Below are 16811 nucleotides of genomic sequence, written 5' to 3' on the forward strand. Positions count from 1 at the left end.
AGAGAGATGTTATTTTAAACACAGGAAATTCAGATGTGTATGATCCTCTCTAGTATCGAGGTAAAATTTCCAAAGTAATGCAGAAGTACAAAATACAAATAAGTAGGGACAAGATTCCACAAAGTGCTGCCCAGGACTGTATTAGGTTTGGGGGTGCTGAACAAGACGGTGTACACAACACTATCTACAAACACATATATACAACGGGGTTTTAACAGTTGTGTCACGGAACATCGACACTGAAGGGTTTCGGCCATGTGGGGCTGGGTAAGACCCTGAAGTGGTGGTGGCCTTAATCAGGATGAACACTGAGCGTGGTACTGTCCTTGTGAGTAATCTGTGGGGGAAAGGGATAGCTGTCGGGATCTCTAGGCCGTTATTGTCATTTGAAAAATTATTAAATAATGGCTGATTAGTGCCTGAATACACAAAGCAGTGTATTGGAAGAACAGTTTACCGTCTGCTGAGGTTGCAGCAGTGGCGCTGTGCTTGGGAGTCCTTTATTATTTGCAGGACTGTGGTGCCCATGGCACTAAGTTGCATGGACTGACTCAGAAATTTTGGGTCCTTCAGGCTTGAAAATTTCACCTGGTAGGTCTAGGAGCTGTTGGAGGGAAGGTCAAAAAACCGTCAATCCAAACCGGGACCTAGACAGTACTGGAGACATATGGTCTGTGCTATAGCCATAGTGAGATTGCACAAGTCTCTTGGGGTTAGGAGTTGAAGATATGGCCCGGTGGTGGGGGTGCTAAGCAGTAAAATTGCTGAGACCAAGAACACGTGAGGTCAGTGTGGTCAAAGTTGCCAACAGACAGCGACCGTACATTACCAGTAAACAGCAGCATTGGCGTGGATGGGGGTGCTGCTGGCGAACGTACTAGAGAAAGGGACCTGCAGCACGGACCTACACCTACAGGTGTCTTCAATTGCTAGGGTGCTGTTGACATTAATGTATTACTGTTGGCATTCAGAATTTGTTGAGTAAGTCAAAGGGAAAGATTTTTAGAGCAAACAAGATACCACAAATATTCCTAAAGCAGGCAAATACGTTTAGATCCCCCAATAAGTCCTTTAGTTAAAACATGCCAAGCCAAAGTCAATAGGCAAGAGTGTATATGGGCTGAAGCACTTTCTTGAAGGTAAGTAGAAAAGTCTTAGCACAATGTTTCAGAAGTATTTGAAGAAAAAGATGAATCAATGGAGGGCCACACGCTGTTAGACGTGTGAGAGTAGAAGATGCAAGCAACTCTACAGCAAGAGGTAAGTTCTCTTAGACTTTGTACAATACCTTTAAAATGAAGAAAATGTGCAGCAGATGACTCCGGTTCCTGTGCAGCTCTGCAGAGCTCACTTTTCCTGGGCATCCGTCATGGGGACAAGAGGGAGGACGTCAGGGGACTCCTGCACAGCACTGGGACGGTCAAAACTTGCATCCTGTAAAGTTCACTTTCAGTGGCTGTTCGGCGTTTCAGCTCCTCACGTCTACCGCAAATAGCAACACTGTGGTTCCTGGCTTTCGAGATGGACTTTCCTTGCTTCTGTGGTCCTGCACTTTGTTGAGAGGGCTCAGGCTCGGTCAGCCCTGCTTCCTGGGAGTCTGGAGGATCTTCCTGGAGCTTTTGGTCAACTTAAAAGCGACACACACAAACTGGTTTTCCTCTCCCTGGCTCAGTTTCCAGCAGCAACGCTGTGGAAATTCAACCATCTGTGAGAAGGATGTCCAGGTGGCTTACTTTGGAGTTGATTGGTCACACCAACTCAAGCGGGGGGGGGGTTGTTCTTGCAGGGGCTTCTCTGTCGATGCGAACTTGGCATTTCAGCACTGCAGCAGGGCTTCACCGGGCAAACCAACGGTCCAGGAGTTTCAGCAGGCATCCTCCAAGTTCTTCTTCGGTTCTTTCGTCCAGTGGTGGACTCTGCCTTCCAAGCCAAAAGCCTTGCCTTTTAAACCATTTTCTCCCTTTCGTTACAGCCCAGCTGTCACTCACCTAGCAGGGTGGCTGTCTTTGCCGGACAGTCAGCCAGCCAATCACGTCAGAGTGCATTCTGGTCTTCTAGGAGACTAAGCACAGGGAGTTTCTGGCACCTCCCTCACTTCCTGCCCACCCCAGACACCCTATACGGTAATACACAAGTTGGTAGAGGGACTGAGCAGCTAGACTTGTCTCAAGAGGGGTCAATGTGAAATGTATTGTTGTAACATGGAGATTCACAGTGACCGCTATTCAAAGAACACATTTACTCAAGGTTTCTTGATTAAAATAATTATTAATTTAACAGTTTTAAAATAAGCCTTCTTTAGAAGGGAGCAATATGGAACAGTTAAATACACTTCAAAATACACTCCTTCAGTTCAATAAAGTAAGTAGATGCCCTTTTGGGATGGAACACAGATATTGCTACACCCTGAGGTGATGTCAATAGTTAGGACCCTGTGGACATTAATATATCACTTTTCACACTTAAATGGTAATACTGAAGGTATGGCAAAAAGGAAAAGTTTAGGGAAGGAAATAACGGTTAACAAGTTTCTCAAACAGGCAAGCACTTTTCAATCCCCCAATGATATAGGTTAACCCTTTCCCAGCTATACAAGTATGGTATGTATGACTTTTTGGAGGGACAGATCCACACAAGGTTAGTGGGTAAGGAGAGTCTTCAGGGAGCCAGGACAGCCAATGTCAATTGAGCAAAGTCCAGGAGCTGAGGCACTTCTTGAAGAAAGCACAAACGTCTTACACAATGTTAGAGGGTTTTTGTTGTAAAAAGAATCACTGTTGGGCCACAAGCTGGGAGGCTTGTGAGAAGCAAAGATGCAAGCAACTCTGCAAAAGACAGCAAATGCAAGTCTCCAGTGAGAGCAAGCAAGCTACAACCAACAAGAGGTAAGTACCTCTAGTTACACAGTACCTTGAGTCTGAAGAAAACGGTCCAGCTGGCTTTTGTTCCTGTTGTAGTCCTGCAGATCCTGTTCTTATGTGGCTTGCTGGGCGGTTACTTAGTACCTCCTTTGTCTACCTTCTCATATAACGTTTTATGTTGCCCTTTCTACAATTAATGGCTTGTGTCAGTGTTTTATTTTTTCATACCATTGTGCGTTTTACCGTTGGCTGAATCCTCAGCTGCAGTATTGCACCCATAGGTGCCCATTTTGTCATAATGGCATGATGTTTGGTCCCTTTGTTTGTTTTGTTTTTGGCGTGATGCACTGGTGAAGCACGCCGCTGGCTCCCGTGTGTCTGGCAGGACAAGAAGTGAGGGAGGGTCCTGAAACTCACTGTACTTGGTCTCCTTGGTTACAGGAATGCACCCAAAGGTGATTGACTGGCTGTCCTCGGAGAGCAGCCACCCTGCTGTGTGAGTGATAGCTAGACTGCGAATGAATGGGAGAAACTTGCATAAAAGTTGAGGTATTTTTTAAGGAAGGCAGAGCCGACCACTGAACGAAGGAACCGAAGAAGAAACTGGAAGAGAAGCTTGCAGCACCCTCATGGAATCTATGAATTTTGAAACGTCAAGAGAGGTCGGAAAGGACTTCTCCCCTTGGGTTGGTGGGAACAATCGACCCCCTCTACGAACTGGACTGGAACCCCTCTCCCTGCTGGCTGTACTTCTTTACTGCTGCAGGAACCGAGTTCCAGGGGGACAAGAACAGCAGTACTTTGAGGCTGGCTTCTATTCCTGTTGTAGTCCTGCAGATCCTGTTGTTCCTTTGCCTCAGTTGTGGGGACAAGGACGACGTCTGGGGGAATCCTGCACTACGGTTTGAAGATCGGCGGCAGCAATGGGCACACTCCAGATCAGCGTGACTTTGTGGTTTCAGCTACTCGCAAATAGCACCACTGCGGTACTTTGACACCTTGTGAACTTTCCTTGCTTCTGGGGTCCAGGACTCTTGTGTTGGCTCAGGCTTGGTTAGTCCTGCTTCGAGGGAGTCCGGAGGATCTTCCCAGAGCTTGGGTCTGGCTTAAAGGTGATGCACTCGTCCTGGTGTTCCTGTCCACTGGTACTCTGTTCCTGCAGCAGCAAAGTAGTACAGCCAGAAGTTAAGGAGAATTCTCAGAAATGTGCTAATTCCCTTCACCATAGAGACGCCCAGCAACTTTGCTGCATTTTGAGGACTTGATTTTTCTCTCACTCCAGGATTGAAATTAAAAAGTCCTAAAGTCCAGCTAAAGAGCTGGGTGTCTCTAAGGTGTTCGTGAATTAACATTGAAATGAGAATTCTTCCTAACATCGCTGAAGATGAAAGTCACACAAAAGATGTTCCTGCCCTGGATCTCAGGGAAGGAACAAGAAAGGACAAGGAACACTGAAATGGTGACAAAAGAAGACTCGGGCCGTTCTGGTAAAATTTGCACCCTTGGGTGCCTTTACCAGGGCTGTGGAATTAGCCCGCGGTAAATGTGCACCGAATTAACGGCCATTAAAGGTAAGTTTGTCCTTTTAATATTAATGTTACATTTAGAATGAAAGGGGATACCCAGTATCCCAGTATCCCCCTCTCCCCCCGGAACTCCACATAAGGTGGAGGGGTGCTGGGCTCATCTAATAAAATGTAAAAGGATCCAAAGATCCTTTCTACCCTTGGGGACTGTAGTTCTCACAAGGTTAGCCAGATGCAGTTAAAAGGTGAGCCCCAAGGGTAACCCTATGCACTTATTGCCAAAAGTTGTCAGAGGATACAATTAAGACATTATGGGGAGTCTTAATGACGCCCTTGAAAAGAGGTATAGGGAAAAATGATCCACCAGTAAAAGCAAAATGTTCTGGCGTTGACTCAGGTCAGGAAGATTTCATTGCTATGAAATTGTTACCTAACATGCTGCACCCTCAGCTTCTGGGCATCTTTGACAGGAACCAGCAGTGGGAATACCGACCTCCAGCGACTACTTTCGACCTGCCAATTCTGAGCAAGTAACAATACCGTTATCGCCACCCTTTAAAAGTTGTTTTTTTACTCTTGGCTTTGGTAATACATTTTTCACATCCACAGGATCCTCTACCTACCTATTCCCCATCTCCTAAACTGTTTGAGAAAATTGAACGTATGTGCATAAGGCCCCAATCAACTTGTAGTTGAACTTTTCATGTTAGGCTTCTTATCCCTGTAGATTGTTTGTGCAATTGTCTAATACTTATATTTCCTTTCAGGTATTTGTTTTGGAGGCGAGGGAGTGGGAGTAAATTGTCTAACTTGCACAAACATTCTGTGACTTAGTTACCGCCAGGTACCACAGTGGTGTGGAATTGTCGAGATATTGGAAACCACCACTCTACCGGAGAAGTTGAAATTGGCAGGTGCACTGGCCACAGGAGTATGAAGGGAGGATAAGGGGAGCTATGAGAGAGCATGTTAGAGGTGGGGGGGGGGCCAGAGGAGTAAGGAACCTTGTATGCCAGTCGGACCCAGATCAGGACACAGCCGCACCAGGGGAGACTGCGCAAGCCGAGCGCTTGAATTCAGCATAGAGACGCAAACTAACCAACCCTACTAACAATTTCCTTTTGGAGGCCCTTGCCACGCATGTTGTCTGTAAAGGGGCTTGTAAGTTTATCATAGAAAGGGAGCTTTGTTTTAAGGAATTGGATTAACAGATTAGGTTTAGTTAGAACAGATGAGCAGTTCAATTCTGAGGTGGAACAAAGTGTTTCTTTGGGTATTTAAGATGCAATAGTTGGCCTTTTCTCTGAGTATTTTAAATGATTAATAGATTTTTTCATTTTGGTTTGTAGGATTCCATGAAAACACGTTCAGCACAGCAGCCAACGACTCCTCCTCCCACACCAACAGCCCCCACGCCTCGGAAGAACAAAGCTGCCATGTGCAAACCCCTAATGACGAACCGAGGGGTATCCTGCAAGGTTGAATCTAGATCAAAGCATTGCCAGACTGGTGAGCTCAACGACTGATGGCAGGGGCGGAGAGGGTCATTGATACCTGTTAGATTCCTGGAAAGCAGTGCCAGTGAAATGATATACAAAACTTAAGCTTAGTGATTTTCTGATGTCTAAGAAGGGTGCGTGGGCAAGGTTAGTGCTTTTTCTACGATGGTGTTGGGCTTTCGCTGTGAACTGAGGAATGTTGACTTTCTAGTTTTAATCCAAGAGGGAGTTGTGCAGGCCAAATTCTGCTGGTCCTTGGCGCCCATTCCTCTGTCTATTGGACTGAGGTTCTCATGTAAAATGCCCAGATTCACATTGTTCCTTCAGTCGTGTTCTCTAAAGCCTAATTTGCATTGCTTTATGGAGTGCCCACATTGATTCACAATATCCTATTCAAATATAATTAAACCTGGCATTTGAGAAGGAGTGGACTTGTGTTCCTTTCGTAGTCTGTTTCCATTTCATGGTGCAGTTTAGCTGGTGGCATGCTTTCACAATCTCCTTGTAGGGATGTTTCCAATGGGTATGTTCTCCAGTGTAGAGGTTTAAAAAAAAAAAAAAAAAAATGTGCAGCTGCAGACGCAGACTTTGAAAAGATTCAAGTTGGCCCACTTGGCGTGATTCATACCTGCTGCATTCTGTGGGTACCTTGTGCCTAAATGACAGTTGTTAGGAAAGATTTTCACAGCAATGATGAATCTTCCTGACCTATGTCAGCCCCAGAACATTGTGCTTTACTGGTGGATTATTTTTCCCTATACCTCGGTGAGTGGGAACCTTATTCCACACTCACATAATGTTTTATTCCTTTTGTGGGTGTCCTTTTGAAGACTCTCCATAATGCCTTTTTAATTGTATCCTCTTTGACAACTTTTTGGCAATAAGTGCCTGTTCTTGCTGGGGCGCCCTTGTGGCTCCCCTTTTAACTTTCTCTAAATAACATTGTGAGAACTGCAGTCCCCAAGGATAGAAAGGATCTTTGGATCCCTTTTACATTTTAACCGATTTGGTACACCATTACCTCAGGCTGTTTCCACAGCCCCGGTAAAGGCACCCATGGGAGCTCATCCGCCCAAAATGGCCCCCGTGGTCTTTTTTTCGCCATTTCAGTGTTTCTTGTGCTTTCTTGTTCCTTCCCCTGGCCTCCAGGGCGGGAAAATCCTTTGTGCCAATTTTATCTTCGGCAGGAATCCTGTGGATTCACCGCTCAGGCTCCAGTGCGTCTGTGAAGGCAGGAAGTGATGAAGTCCAAAGCTCTGCAGCCCTTTGTCTTCCCACCTGACTGTGAGAATCCAGCTCCAACTGGTAGGCTGGCTATCCCAAAAGGACTGCCAACACCCCCTGTTAGGGAGGATTCTGAGAAATGTGCTAATTCCCTTCTACCTTAGAAACCCCTTCCTCTCTTTGCTGGACTTTAGGACTTTTAATTTCTAACCTGGTGAGAGTGAGAATTTTTTCCCACTCTTGTGCATTTTGGACACGGTTTCTTTTGTCTTTGAAGTCTGACAAACGCAAGAGGCATCATCTTTGCATTGTCACACAGCACCTTCAGTGTAGTGACACAGGGCAGTCTCTTAGATTTCCCAAAGGTTTAAATACCTTCTCTTGGATAAACTACTGGCCAACTAGAAAAATGGGATACTAAGTAACCCTTCCAGCGCCCTACTGTAAACTAGTGTGTGCTGGGTCTAGAAAGTTACAAATATAAGTAAAGTCAATTTCACTTCACTGCTCTTGGAACCAGTAGTTTTATCTGTCACTCACCGAGCAGGGTGGCTGTCCTTGCCGGACAGTCAGCCGGCCAATCACTACATAGTGCATTTGGGTCTCCTAGGAGACTATGCACAGGGAGTTTTGGGAACCTCCCTCACTTCCTGCCCACCCCATACACCCTGGAGCCAGAGACGGGCTTCACTCGTGAATCCCACCAACGGCAAAGCGAGCAATGGGACCAAACCTGGTTTGGCGTGCAAATTAAATCTCAAGAAGGACCTTTCCACAAAGAAATAACGAAAATTGAAGACAAGGGCCATTTTGACAAAAATGGCACTCTTGGGTGCTTCTCTGCAGCTGCGAACGCAGCCCGCGTTAAATGCACACCACGGTAGTTAAAACGAAAGCACTGCCACCAGCCATTCAGTGAGAAAAGGGTAACATAAAAAATCTTACACGAGAAGCTAGACAAATGGGATACTAGGTAACCCCTCCAGCACCCTATTGTAAGAGTGTTTGCTGGGACTAGAAAGTTACAAATGTAAGCAAAGTCAATTTCACTTTACTACTCGGGGAAACAGTAGTTTATCCCAAAGAAGGTATTTAAGCCTTTGGGAAATCTGGAAGACTTCCCTGTGCCGCTGCACAATGTAAAAGATGCCTCTGGAGTTTGTCAGACTCAATAACCAAAAGAGTTCAAAATCACATTCAAATACATGAGAGAATGGGGGGAAAAAAGTCTCCCTCTCTCCAGGTTAGAAAGACCCCCAGTCACTTTGCTGGATTTTGAGGACTTGATTTTTTTTAACCTGGACAGAGTGTGACCCTTTTTCCACGCGTGTATTTTTGTGTGAATTTGACCTCTGTTTCTTTTGGCTAAGGAGTATGACAAACTCCATAGGCATCATCTTTTACAATTGTCACACAGCACCTTCAGTGCAGTGGCACAGGGAAGTCTTTTAGATTTCCCAAGGTTTAGATATCTTCTCTGGGAGAAATTACTGTTTCCCAGATTAGTTAAGTGAAATTAACTTTACTTAGCATTGTACTTGCTAGACCCAGCGCACACTATCTTACAATAGAGTGCTGGAGGGGTTACTTAGTATCCCCTGTGTCTAAATGCTCATTTAACATTTTTTCTGACATCCAGTGGTAACCGCAGAATATTGCATCTTGTCTTTCGAGAATCGAAAGGGGACGTCGACATGGGCGGGCCTGTAACACTATCCCTACGTGACATCTAGTGTACCCAAGATCCCTCGTGCGTTGAGGTCCCTCAGATTGAGTTTTTCCGCCCAGAATACTGGTCGCCGTATGAGGAGCTCGTCTGAGACTTTGCCTATTGTTTCTTCGACCTTTGGTCGAATAGGTTATATATAAAATACTTAAGATCAACCTATCCATACGGTGTAACCGTTGCTTGCCCCTCAATCACAACAAAGTAGATTGCACGGCTTGTAAGATCCTCCGTCCCCAGACATTAAAGGAGCACAAGTCAAGTGGTGGTCAGCCTACGGGATGTCGAAGGCTGAGTTATCTCTTGCTGCTGCACCCACCGAATGTGACAACGGCAATAGTGACGAACAGACCCCCGATCGGGAGGTCGTTGACCTTTCGACAGAGCGCTCCCGCTCCGCATACTGTCCTCTGTCCCGCCAGGCACAGCTATGGGGAAGGTACACCCTGGTGACAAAGACAAATATTTACATAGCACTAAGCACACAACCCCAAGTCGAAGACCTCGTTGCCAAAGGGTACACCGGAAGTTCCGGTGGCACCCGCTGACCGTCAGGCTCGGCAGCGCTCCCCACAGCTGCATATGTACCTAGCGACCGGGCCATCAAAGACAAAGGGCGCTATTTGTAATATACCTGGTTCCGTCGAGGCGTATTGCATAGAAGGCCTCCAGCTACGACAAGGCCCTGGCTCCGCCAAAAAGGCTGCTTCACAATCGCAGGCCGAGGCAACGCGCCTCCCGTCTGCGGAGCACGTTGTCGACAGCATAGTGAGAATGATTTCCGCCAACTCTCCTAAACGGCAGTCAAGAGATTCACTGAGCCCTTCAGAAAAAGCCAAGGATTTGTCGAAATCCAAGGATCGGCTAAGAGTAGTAACGGAAGCCTTCCTTAAGCCGAAAGAACGGCACAGGGACAACCCACCTCTGTCGGTCCCCCAGGCTGAGTTTTTGGATGGCGGGGGAAGGGATTTCTTTTTTCTTCAATGTTGAGACAAACATGTCGACTTTTTACGGCAGAAGAGTGTTTTCAAGATCCTTTTCCACCTCTAGACCATTCTAGGTCTTCTGTTTGGACTAGAGAGAAGTTTGAAAATTGTATGGAAAGGCTGGACAGGTTTGTTACCTGTTCAGAGCAACCCACGGCTAGAAGACCACGAGATGAGAGCCTTTTGGACCCTGTAGCAAAATTCCAAAGACTCTTTGACCCCTCCCAGGAAGAGGATATATACACCTATGACCTCACTGAGGAGGAGATTCCTGCAGACACTCAGGATGAAGATCAATTCACCAATCCTGAGGACATGCATGATCCCATAGAGGGGTCAGGGGAAAACCCAGATATGGGTGACCCTCAGCCATGGCAGTCTCCAGATCCTTCACCAGATCTTGTTGCCCTGTGTTTGGATTCCCCCAGGCCACTCCCACTAGACATCCCTCCCCAGTGGATGATCAATTCACCTTAAACATCATGTTGCGCAAAGCAGCTGAACACTTCAAAATTGACACAGATGAAGCTGTCCCTAAAGTTGAGTTTGTGGAGGACATTCTCAAAGAGAAGCCACTGGCCAGCCAGTCTATTCCTCTCCTCAATTTGATAAAAAAAAAATGTATGGCTCCCTTCTTAACACCTGCTCTTACAAGTGTGTTAATCCAAGGATAGAAAATCTTTCGTCCTTCTCCCTCAGACCCCCTTTATATCAGAGGTCCCTCCACCCCAGCCTCTCTGGTGGTGACCACTACAAGAAAAAGGGTAGGGGTTCCTCTGTCAACTGGCGAGGCACCCCTGATAAAGAAGGTAAAAGACTTTACGCCCTTGGAAAGAGGGTCACAGCCGCAGCAGCTTTTTCAACTCGTATCGCCAACAATACCTCCTTATTGGCCAGCTATGCGGACGCTCAGTGGGCCTCGCTGCAAGAAGACCTACAGGAGGTTCCTGAACCACTACGAACTTGTCTCCTGGCCACAGTGACTGAGGGCAGACAAGTGAACCAAAGCATACTTAAAAACACTTTGGATTCCGCCGAAACCGGTGGTCGATCTCTGGCTCAGGGCAGACTACTGAAGAGACACGCGTGGCTAAGGAACTCTCGGTTCAAGCCAGAGATGCAAGTGTCACTTGTAAATAAACCCTTGGAAGAATACAACCTTTTTGGAAAATCGGTCAACGAGGCCATCGAGACCGCAAAAAAGGAGCATGACACCCTGAAAAAGCTAGACCAAATTACACAAACGCCCTCTATAAGACGAAGATCTGGGTCCAGGCGGCTTTTTCGTGGCCAAGGCTTACCTCAACAGTACACCTCAGGAAACAATTGGTCCTCTTCACAGGGAACCAGCAGATAAACCACCCTGTATCTTCAGAGGGGTCAGCGTCGTGGGAAAGTAAGAAGCTGGAACTCTACCCCCAGAGGCTGCCCGGCCTCAGGTTCAAAATGACACGAAGATTCGGGTGCCCTCCTATGCCTCCCCGGTCAGGGGTCAGCTAACCTTGTTCCTTCAGGCATGGGAGGGGATAACTACAGACCAGTGGGTGCTACAGACCGTGGCCCACGGGTACTATATAGAGTTCCAGCAGTCTCCAACATTCAGACCTCCACGAGCAAGACGACTGACACCAGACCATCTTTGTATCCTCCTTCAGGAAGTCGAGAGACTACAAGAAAAGGGAGCAATAGAGGTCATACCTCTGTCACAGGTATAAGAAGGTATTTATTCAGTGTACTTCCTTGTACCCAAAAATGATCTAACCATGCGCCCTGTTTTAGATCTGCACCCAGCAAACAAATTTGTAAAGCCACAAATTCTGCATGGTCACTCTGCAGGAAGTAAATCCCCCTGCTATCGCAGGGGGATTACATGGCAACACTGGACATGAAAGATGCATACTTTCATATTTCAAGGTTGCCAGCGCACAGAAAATACCTGAGATTTGATACAAGACCGGCATTATCAGTTCAAGGTACTACCCTTTGTCATAGCGTCTGCACCAAGGGTATTTACAAAGGTACTAGCGGTGGCAGCAGCACACCTGCGCAGGCAATCCATCCCGGTCTATCCATACCTCGACGACTGGCTCGTAAAAGGGAACTCTTACGAAACCTGTCTGTCAAATACCGAAAAGGCAATAGATCTTTTATTCAGCCTGGGATTCTCGATCAACGAGAAAAAATCCAGCCTAAACTCCAGTCAGGTCAAGCAGTTCCTAGGGGCTCTAATTCGAACAAAGGACGGCCTCATCTACCCCTCCGAGAGGGTCCAGAACATGCTGTTTGAAATCCCTCAAATGTAGCCAGTCGAGATGTGACGGTACGCAAGGCTATGCGACTGTTAGCAATGATGGTGTCCTGTATTTACTTGGTTCCTCATGCGTGCTTGTGCATGCATCCAATGCAGGAGTGGCTCAACAGCCAGTGGTTTCAGGCCAGCGGAAAATGGGACGATCTAGTGGTTGCCTCGCCAGCCCTTGTTCTCTCACTGCGGTGGTGGTCGAAGGACAACCTCTTGAAGGGGAAATCTTTCACCACCTCCGCAGTGGAAGCTGCTCTAACTACAGACGCATCTCTCACAGGGTGGGGAGCTCACCTGCTTCTACAGACAGCGCACAGAGTTTGGTCGTCAGACATAGCATCCAACCACAGAAACCTGTTGGAACTGTTGGCAGTGTTCAAAGCACTTAAAGCTTTCCAGACACAACTGCAAGGGAAGACGGTCCTGATCCTCACAGACAGCACCACGGCCATGTACTATCTGTACAAACAGGGGGGCACTTACTCTCCAGGGCTGTCCAAACTGTCACAGAACATTTGGAAGTGGGCTCTCAAACACATGTTCCTGTTGTCACATGTTCCGGGGGAACTCGGTCTTCTAGCAGACCTCAGCAGAGATTTCCCACTGTCCATGGAGTACGAATGGTGATTACGCAAAGACATCGTCTGCAACGTTTTCGCAGAACGGGGCTTCCCAGAGATCGACTTGTTTGCAACTTTGGAGAACGCTCGATGCCAAGATTACGCCTCCAGGTACCCCCAGAACCGTTCCAAGGGGAATGGACTCTGGATAACATGGTCAGTGAAATTTGTTTACGCTCCTCTTCTCCCCGCCCCCGCCCCTCCCTGGCACTCCCACCCCGGACTCCCCTTCTCAACAAAATGGTGCACAAGATGCACCAGGAACCAGTCACTGATAATGGTGGCCCACCAACCCTGGTTCGCTCATCTAATGGAGATGTCCCTAGCTCCTCCAGTGAAACTGCCTTGCCCGTAAAACATGTCGCAAGACGTTGAACTTGGCGGCCTGGCTCCTGAAGTCAGAGTTTGGGCACCTGCAGCTCCCTCAGAGATGTATGGACGTTCTCGGGGAGGCAAGGAAACCAAAAACTCAATACTGCTTGTCCAGTAAGTGGAAACAGTTTGTCATCTGGTGCAACTCGGAGCATTAACCCGATTAGCTGCTCTCCCACACATTGTTGTGTACCAAACTCATTCACTTGACTCAGGCCTGGTCTTTAACTCTCTAAACGTTCACTTAGCTGCGCTTTCATTCTACACTACATCACAACATAAAGTGTTGTGTTGGAAGATAGCATTTCTAACCCGGCTCCCGAATGGACCTGAACGTGGTGTTGACTAGACTTATGGGGCCTCTCTTCGAGCCCAAGTACAGAGCGAGTCTTAAAGATCTCACCTATAAGATTGCTTTTTTTAATGGCTATTACCTCCATTAGTAGAGTAAGTGAACTACAAGTGCTCTGTCCTAGATCCCTTTGTAACAGTTCACAAAAATAAGTTCCATGTGAACCAATCCATAGAACTACCAACGTTCTTTCAAAACCCTTCAAGCATGAGCGAAAGAAACCTGCACACACTTGATGTACGCAGAGCAGTCATGTTCTATGTGGAAAGAACTCGACCACTGAGAAAGACTAATCAGTTTTTCGTTTCAGTGGCGGCCGGAAGAGGAGGAGATGCATTCTCCAAATCCACTATCTCTAGGTGGATTGTCAAATGCATCACGCTCTGCTACACTCTGTTGCTAAGAGAACTGCCCTTCAAGCCTAGAGCACATTCTACTTGCAGCACTGGGGCTTCCATAGCATTCATTGCAAATGTTCCCCTTGAGTCCATTTGCAAAGCAGCAACCTGGAGTTCTGCACACACCTTTACAAAACACTATTTCCTAGACACTCATTCTAGGTCTGATTCTCAGGTGGGACATGCAGTATTAAGCCATCTTTTCACTACTGTTCCTTCTCACAACCCACCTCCAACTCCAGGTACTGCTCGCTAGTCTATGCACAGCATGTGATTCTAAGCAGATTAACAAACATCAGAAGGCATGCATAACTTAACGTAAAAGCATTTTTTTTTTAAACTTTAGTTTTTATTAGCATTTTGTAATAAAACCGGCAAGAAACATTGGAGAACCCCCTGTCCCCCCCCCTCCAACACCCGACCCACCCCCTTCCCCTTGTCCATTTCAAAGTGTTCGACAAAGGAGACTCATAATGCTCACTCCGTTTCCTGTGCCTCGGAAGCGATGCAATGAGTGATTACTGTTTCTTTCGGGACCATTTGCGCCCTTCTCAGATCAGGGGCTTAACCTTGAAGTCAATGCACATCCCAAACCCAAGTTTGTTGTACCCCATGCCAGTTCGTGGGGAATGAGCTTGTGTCTTTATTCACCATGGCAGTCGGTTTGTCCATCAAAAACATGTTTTTCACCTTTTTCATCCAATCTTCCTTGGAGGGGGTTTCGGGGCGCTTCCACTTCTGAGCGAGGGCAACTCTGCCCGCCCTCAGCATGTTTTCCCACATCCTTGGGTAACGGTATAGTTCCGCTTCCTCCGGGGGGAGTCTGTCATGCCTACCCCCAGAGCACCAGGCCAGGCCCAGCACCCCCGGAAGCAGGCATCATGCCCTCGGGTAAAAGCCCAGCGGCCCCTTATAGGGGCTCTTTGGACTCAGTCCTGGCGCCTTTGGCGCCAGGCTCATGTTGGACATCAGTCCTGGCGCCATAGGCGCCAGGCTCATAAAGGGAGGTGTTTTGTGCACTTACCTGATGCAGACCATGCTGCACGCTTCAGGCCTCCCTGAGACCTGAAAGGGACTATTTTTTCACTCGGGCGTGGCCGGGGAAGGATACATACCTAGTTGGGGAAGGATACATACCTGGGACTTCTTTGGAGGCTATTTAAGCCACGCCCAGACAGCAGCTCATGCTTCGCGTGGTTCTGCTTCCTGCAGTTTAATGCTCACCGTGTCAGCTCCTGCTCCTGGACTCCAGCCACGCCCGCCTCGAACCTGGAAGACCTGCAAGGAAGAGAAGAGAAAGGTGAAAACAAATGACTATTTCAAACTTCTTACCTGCATCCGGAATCTTCTCGCCAGCATCCCTGAAGAAAGACTTCCATTTAAAAGCATTGCGTTGCTCGCTGCAGCGCCACTCTTCACTCACCTGTTCTCGAGACATCTCCCGGCTCCATCGCGGCTGTCAGCATCGGACGCCACATCTCTGCACCTAGGGGAGAGAGGAAGAAACAAAAGGCGAGCAGAAGGAACACAGAAGGAAAGCCTGATTAACAGCCATAATACTTACCGGCTTTTCTTCCACATTTCGGGTCGGCGCCGCCCCGTTGGCAGGTACCGTACCCCGGCCCCTGTGGGGAAAGGACTAGAGACATTTCTGGGGAATGATAAGGACATTTAGAGGAATCTCCCTCATCACTACTCACCTCGGCAGTTTAACCCCTCGACGCATCGCCTTCATTCTGCACCTGAAATAAAGGACAGATCACAGGTTAGAAAGACAACATAAAGGGGGCCTCACTTGAACTTTGAACTTTCATACTTACGGCGCATCGCTCAGGAAAGTCAAGTGGATTTTGCCAGCGCCATTCTGAAAACCAGTGAAGTAACTGGACGAACGCGCGCCCCTGCACCAGAAGCAGGATGGAGAGTTCATCCTTCCAAACCATAAGGTGAGCTTAAACCGGGGTTTGGAGGATGTTAGAGAGGAACGAAGAGGGAAAGGGGGGAGCTAGCACACTATTCTGCAGACTGTTAAATCCCCTTTCGAGGGGATTGGGTCCTCCGACGTATTCCATATCTATGACATGTAATCACCACAGCTGTGCTGCTTCGGAAACTTTTGTCTGCCTCCTCCGACGTCATCCGATGTGATAAGTAGGACGCACGACGCCCGTAGCCTCAGTTCCGTTTTTTCCGCGAACGTGTTGCTTCGTGAATCTCGGTTAACGCCTTGACTCTTTGGAGTTCTGTTCGTTTTGTGAAAATCCTTCGTGTGAAGATGTCTTCTACTTCGTCTTCGACCCCGCGTCCGGGTTTCAAGAAGTGCGGGGAGTGTGGGTCCAAGATGTCGGTGACGGACTCGCACGACGCCTGCCTCTGGTGCCTCGGGGAGGCCCACGACACGGATGACTGTATCGACTGCCAGTCGCTCACGTCAAAAGCCTTACGCGAACGTAAGAAGAAGTTGTCGGTAGGTCGCGTCTCCAAGCCCAGGAAGTCGAAGTCTGCAGGGCTTTCGACGGATGATTCGAGGGGTGACTCTCCGCGTCATCGTCGGAAGTCTCGTGGGTCTCCTTCTAGGAGTCGGTCTTGCCACTCCTCAGCCGCTTCGAGGCATTCTCGGAAGCGCCGACACCGGTCGTCTTCCAGGTCCTCTTCGGAGGACTCTGCCCAGCACGTCGCTTACCCCACCAGCCGTGCGACGCCGGAGGAATGGGCTTCCTTCGGGAAGAAAATGCTGGCGATTCTTGAGTCGCAGGGTACTAAGCCGTCCGCGCCCCCGAGTGGGGTCGGTCGTGAGAGGTCGAGAGACACCGCTCGCAAGAGTGGTCGGCACAGGTCCCGTTCGGACAAGGAGACTCGTTCTCGACGCGTTCGAGACCGCATGCACCTGTGAGGTCTTCGAGGAAGACATCGACGTCTGAGGCGTCAAGGGCGTCGACAGGCTT

General features: G+C 48.1%; 1 protein-coding gene across 5 annotated transcripts in view; it reads left to right on the forward strand.

The window, feature by feature from the left end:
• ZMYM3 (zinc finger MYM-type containing 3) overlaps nucleotides 1–16811 on the forward strand; it is a 1331158-nt gene that overhangs the window by 872405 nt on the left and 441942 nt on the right. For all 5 annotated transcript variants that reach the window (XM_069612373.1, XM_069612372.1, XM_069612371.1 and 2 more), the window contains exon 15: nucleotides 5737–5896. In XM_069612373.1, the coding sequence (XP_069468474.1) occupies nucleotides 5737–5896 (160 nt within the window). The remainder of the gene's footprint in view (nucleotides 1–5736; nucleotides 5897–16811) is intronic.

The sequence above is a fragment of the Ambystoma mexicanum genome, chromosome 5p (genome assembly GCF_040938575.1).
Source record: "Ambystoma mexicanum isolate Mex_15411 chromosome 5p, UKY_AmexF1_1, whole genome shotgun sequence".
Lineage (NCBI taxonomy): Eukaryota > Metazoa > Chordata > Amphibia > Caudata > Ambystomatidae > Ambystoma > Ambystoma mexicanum.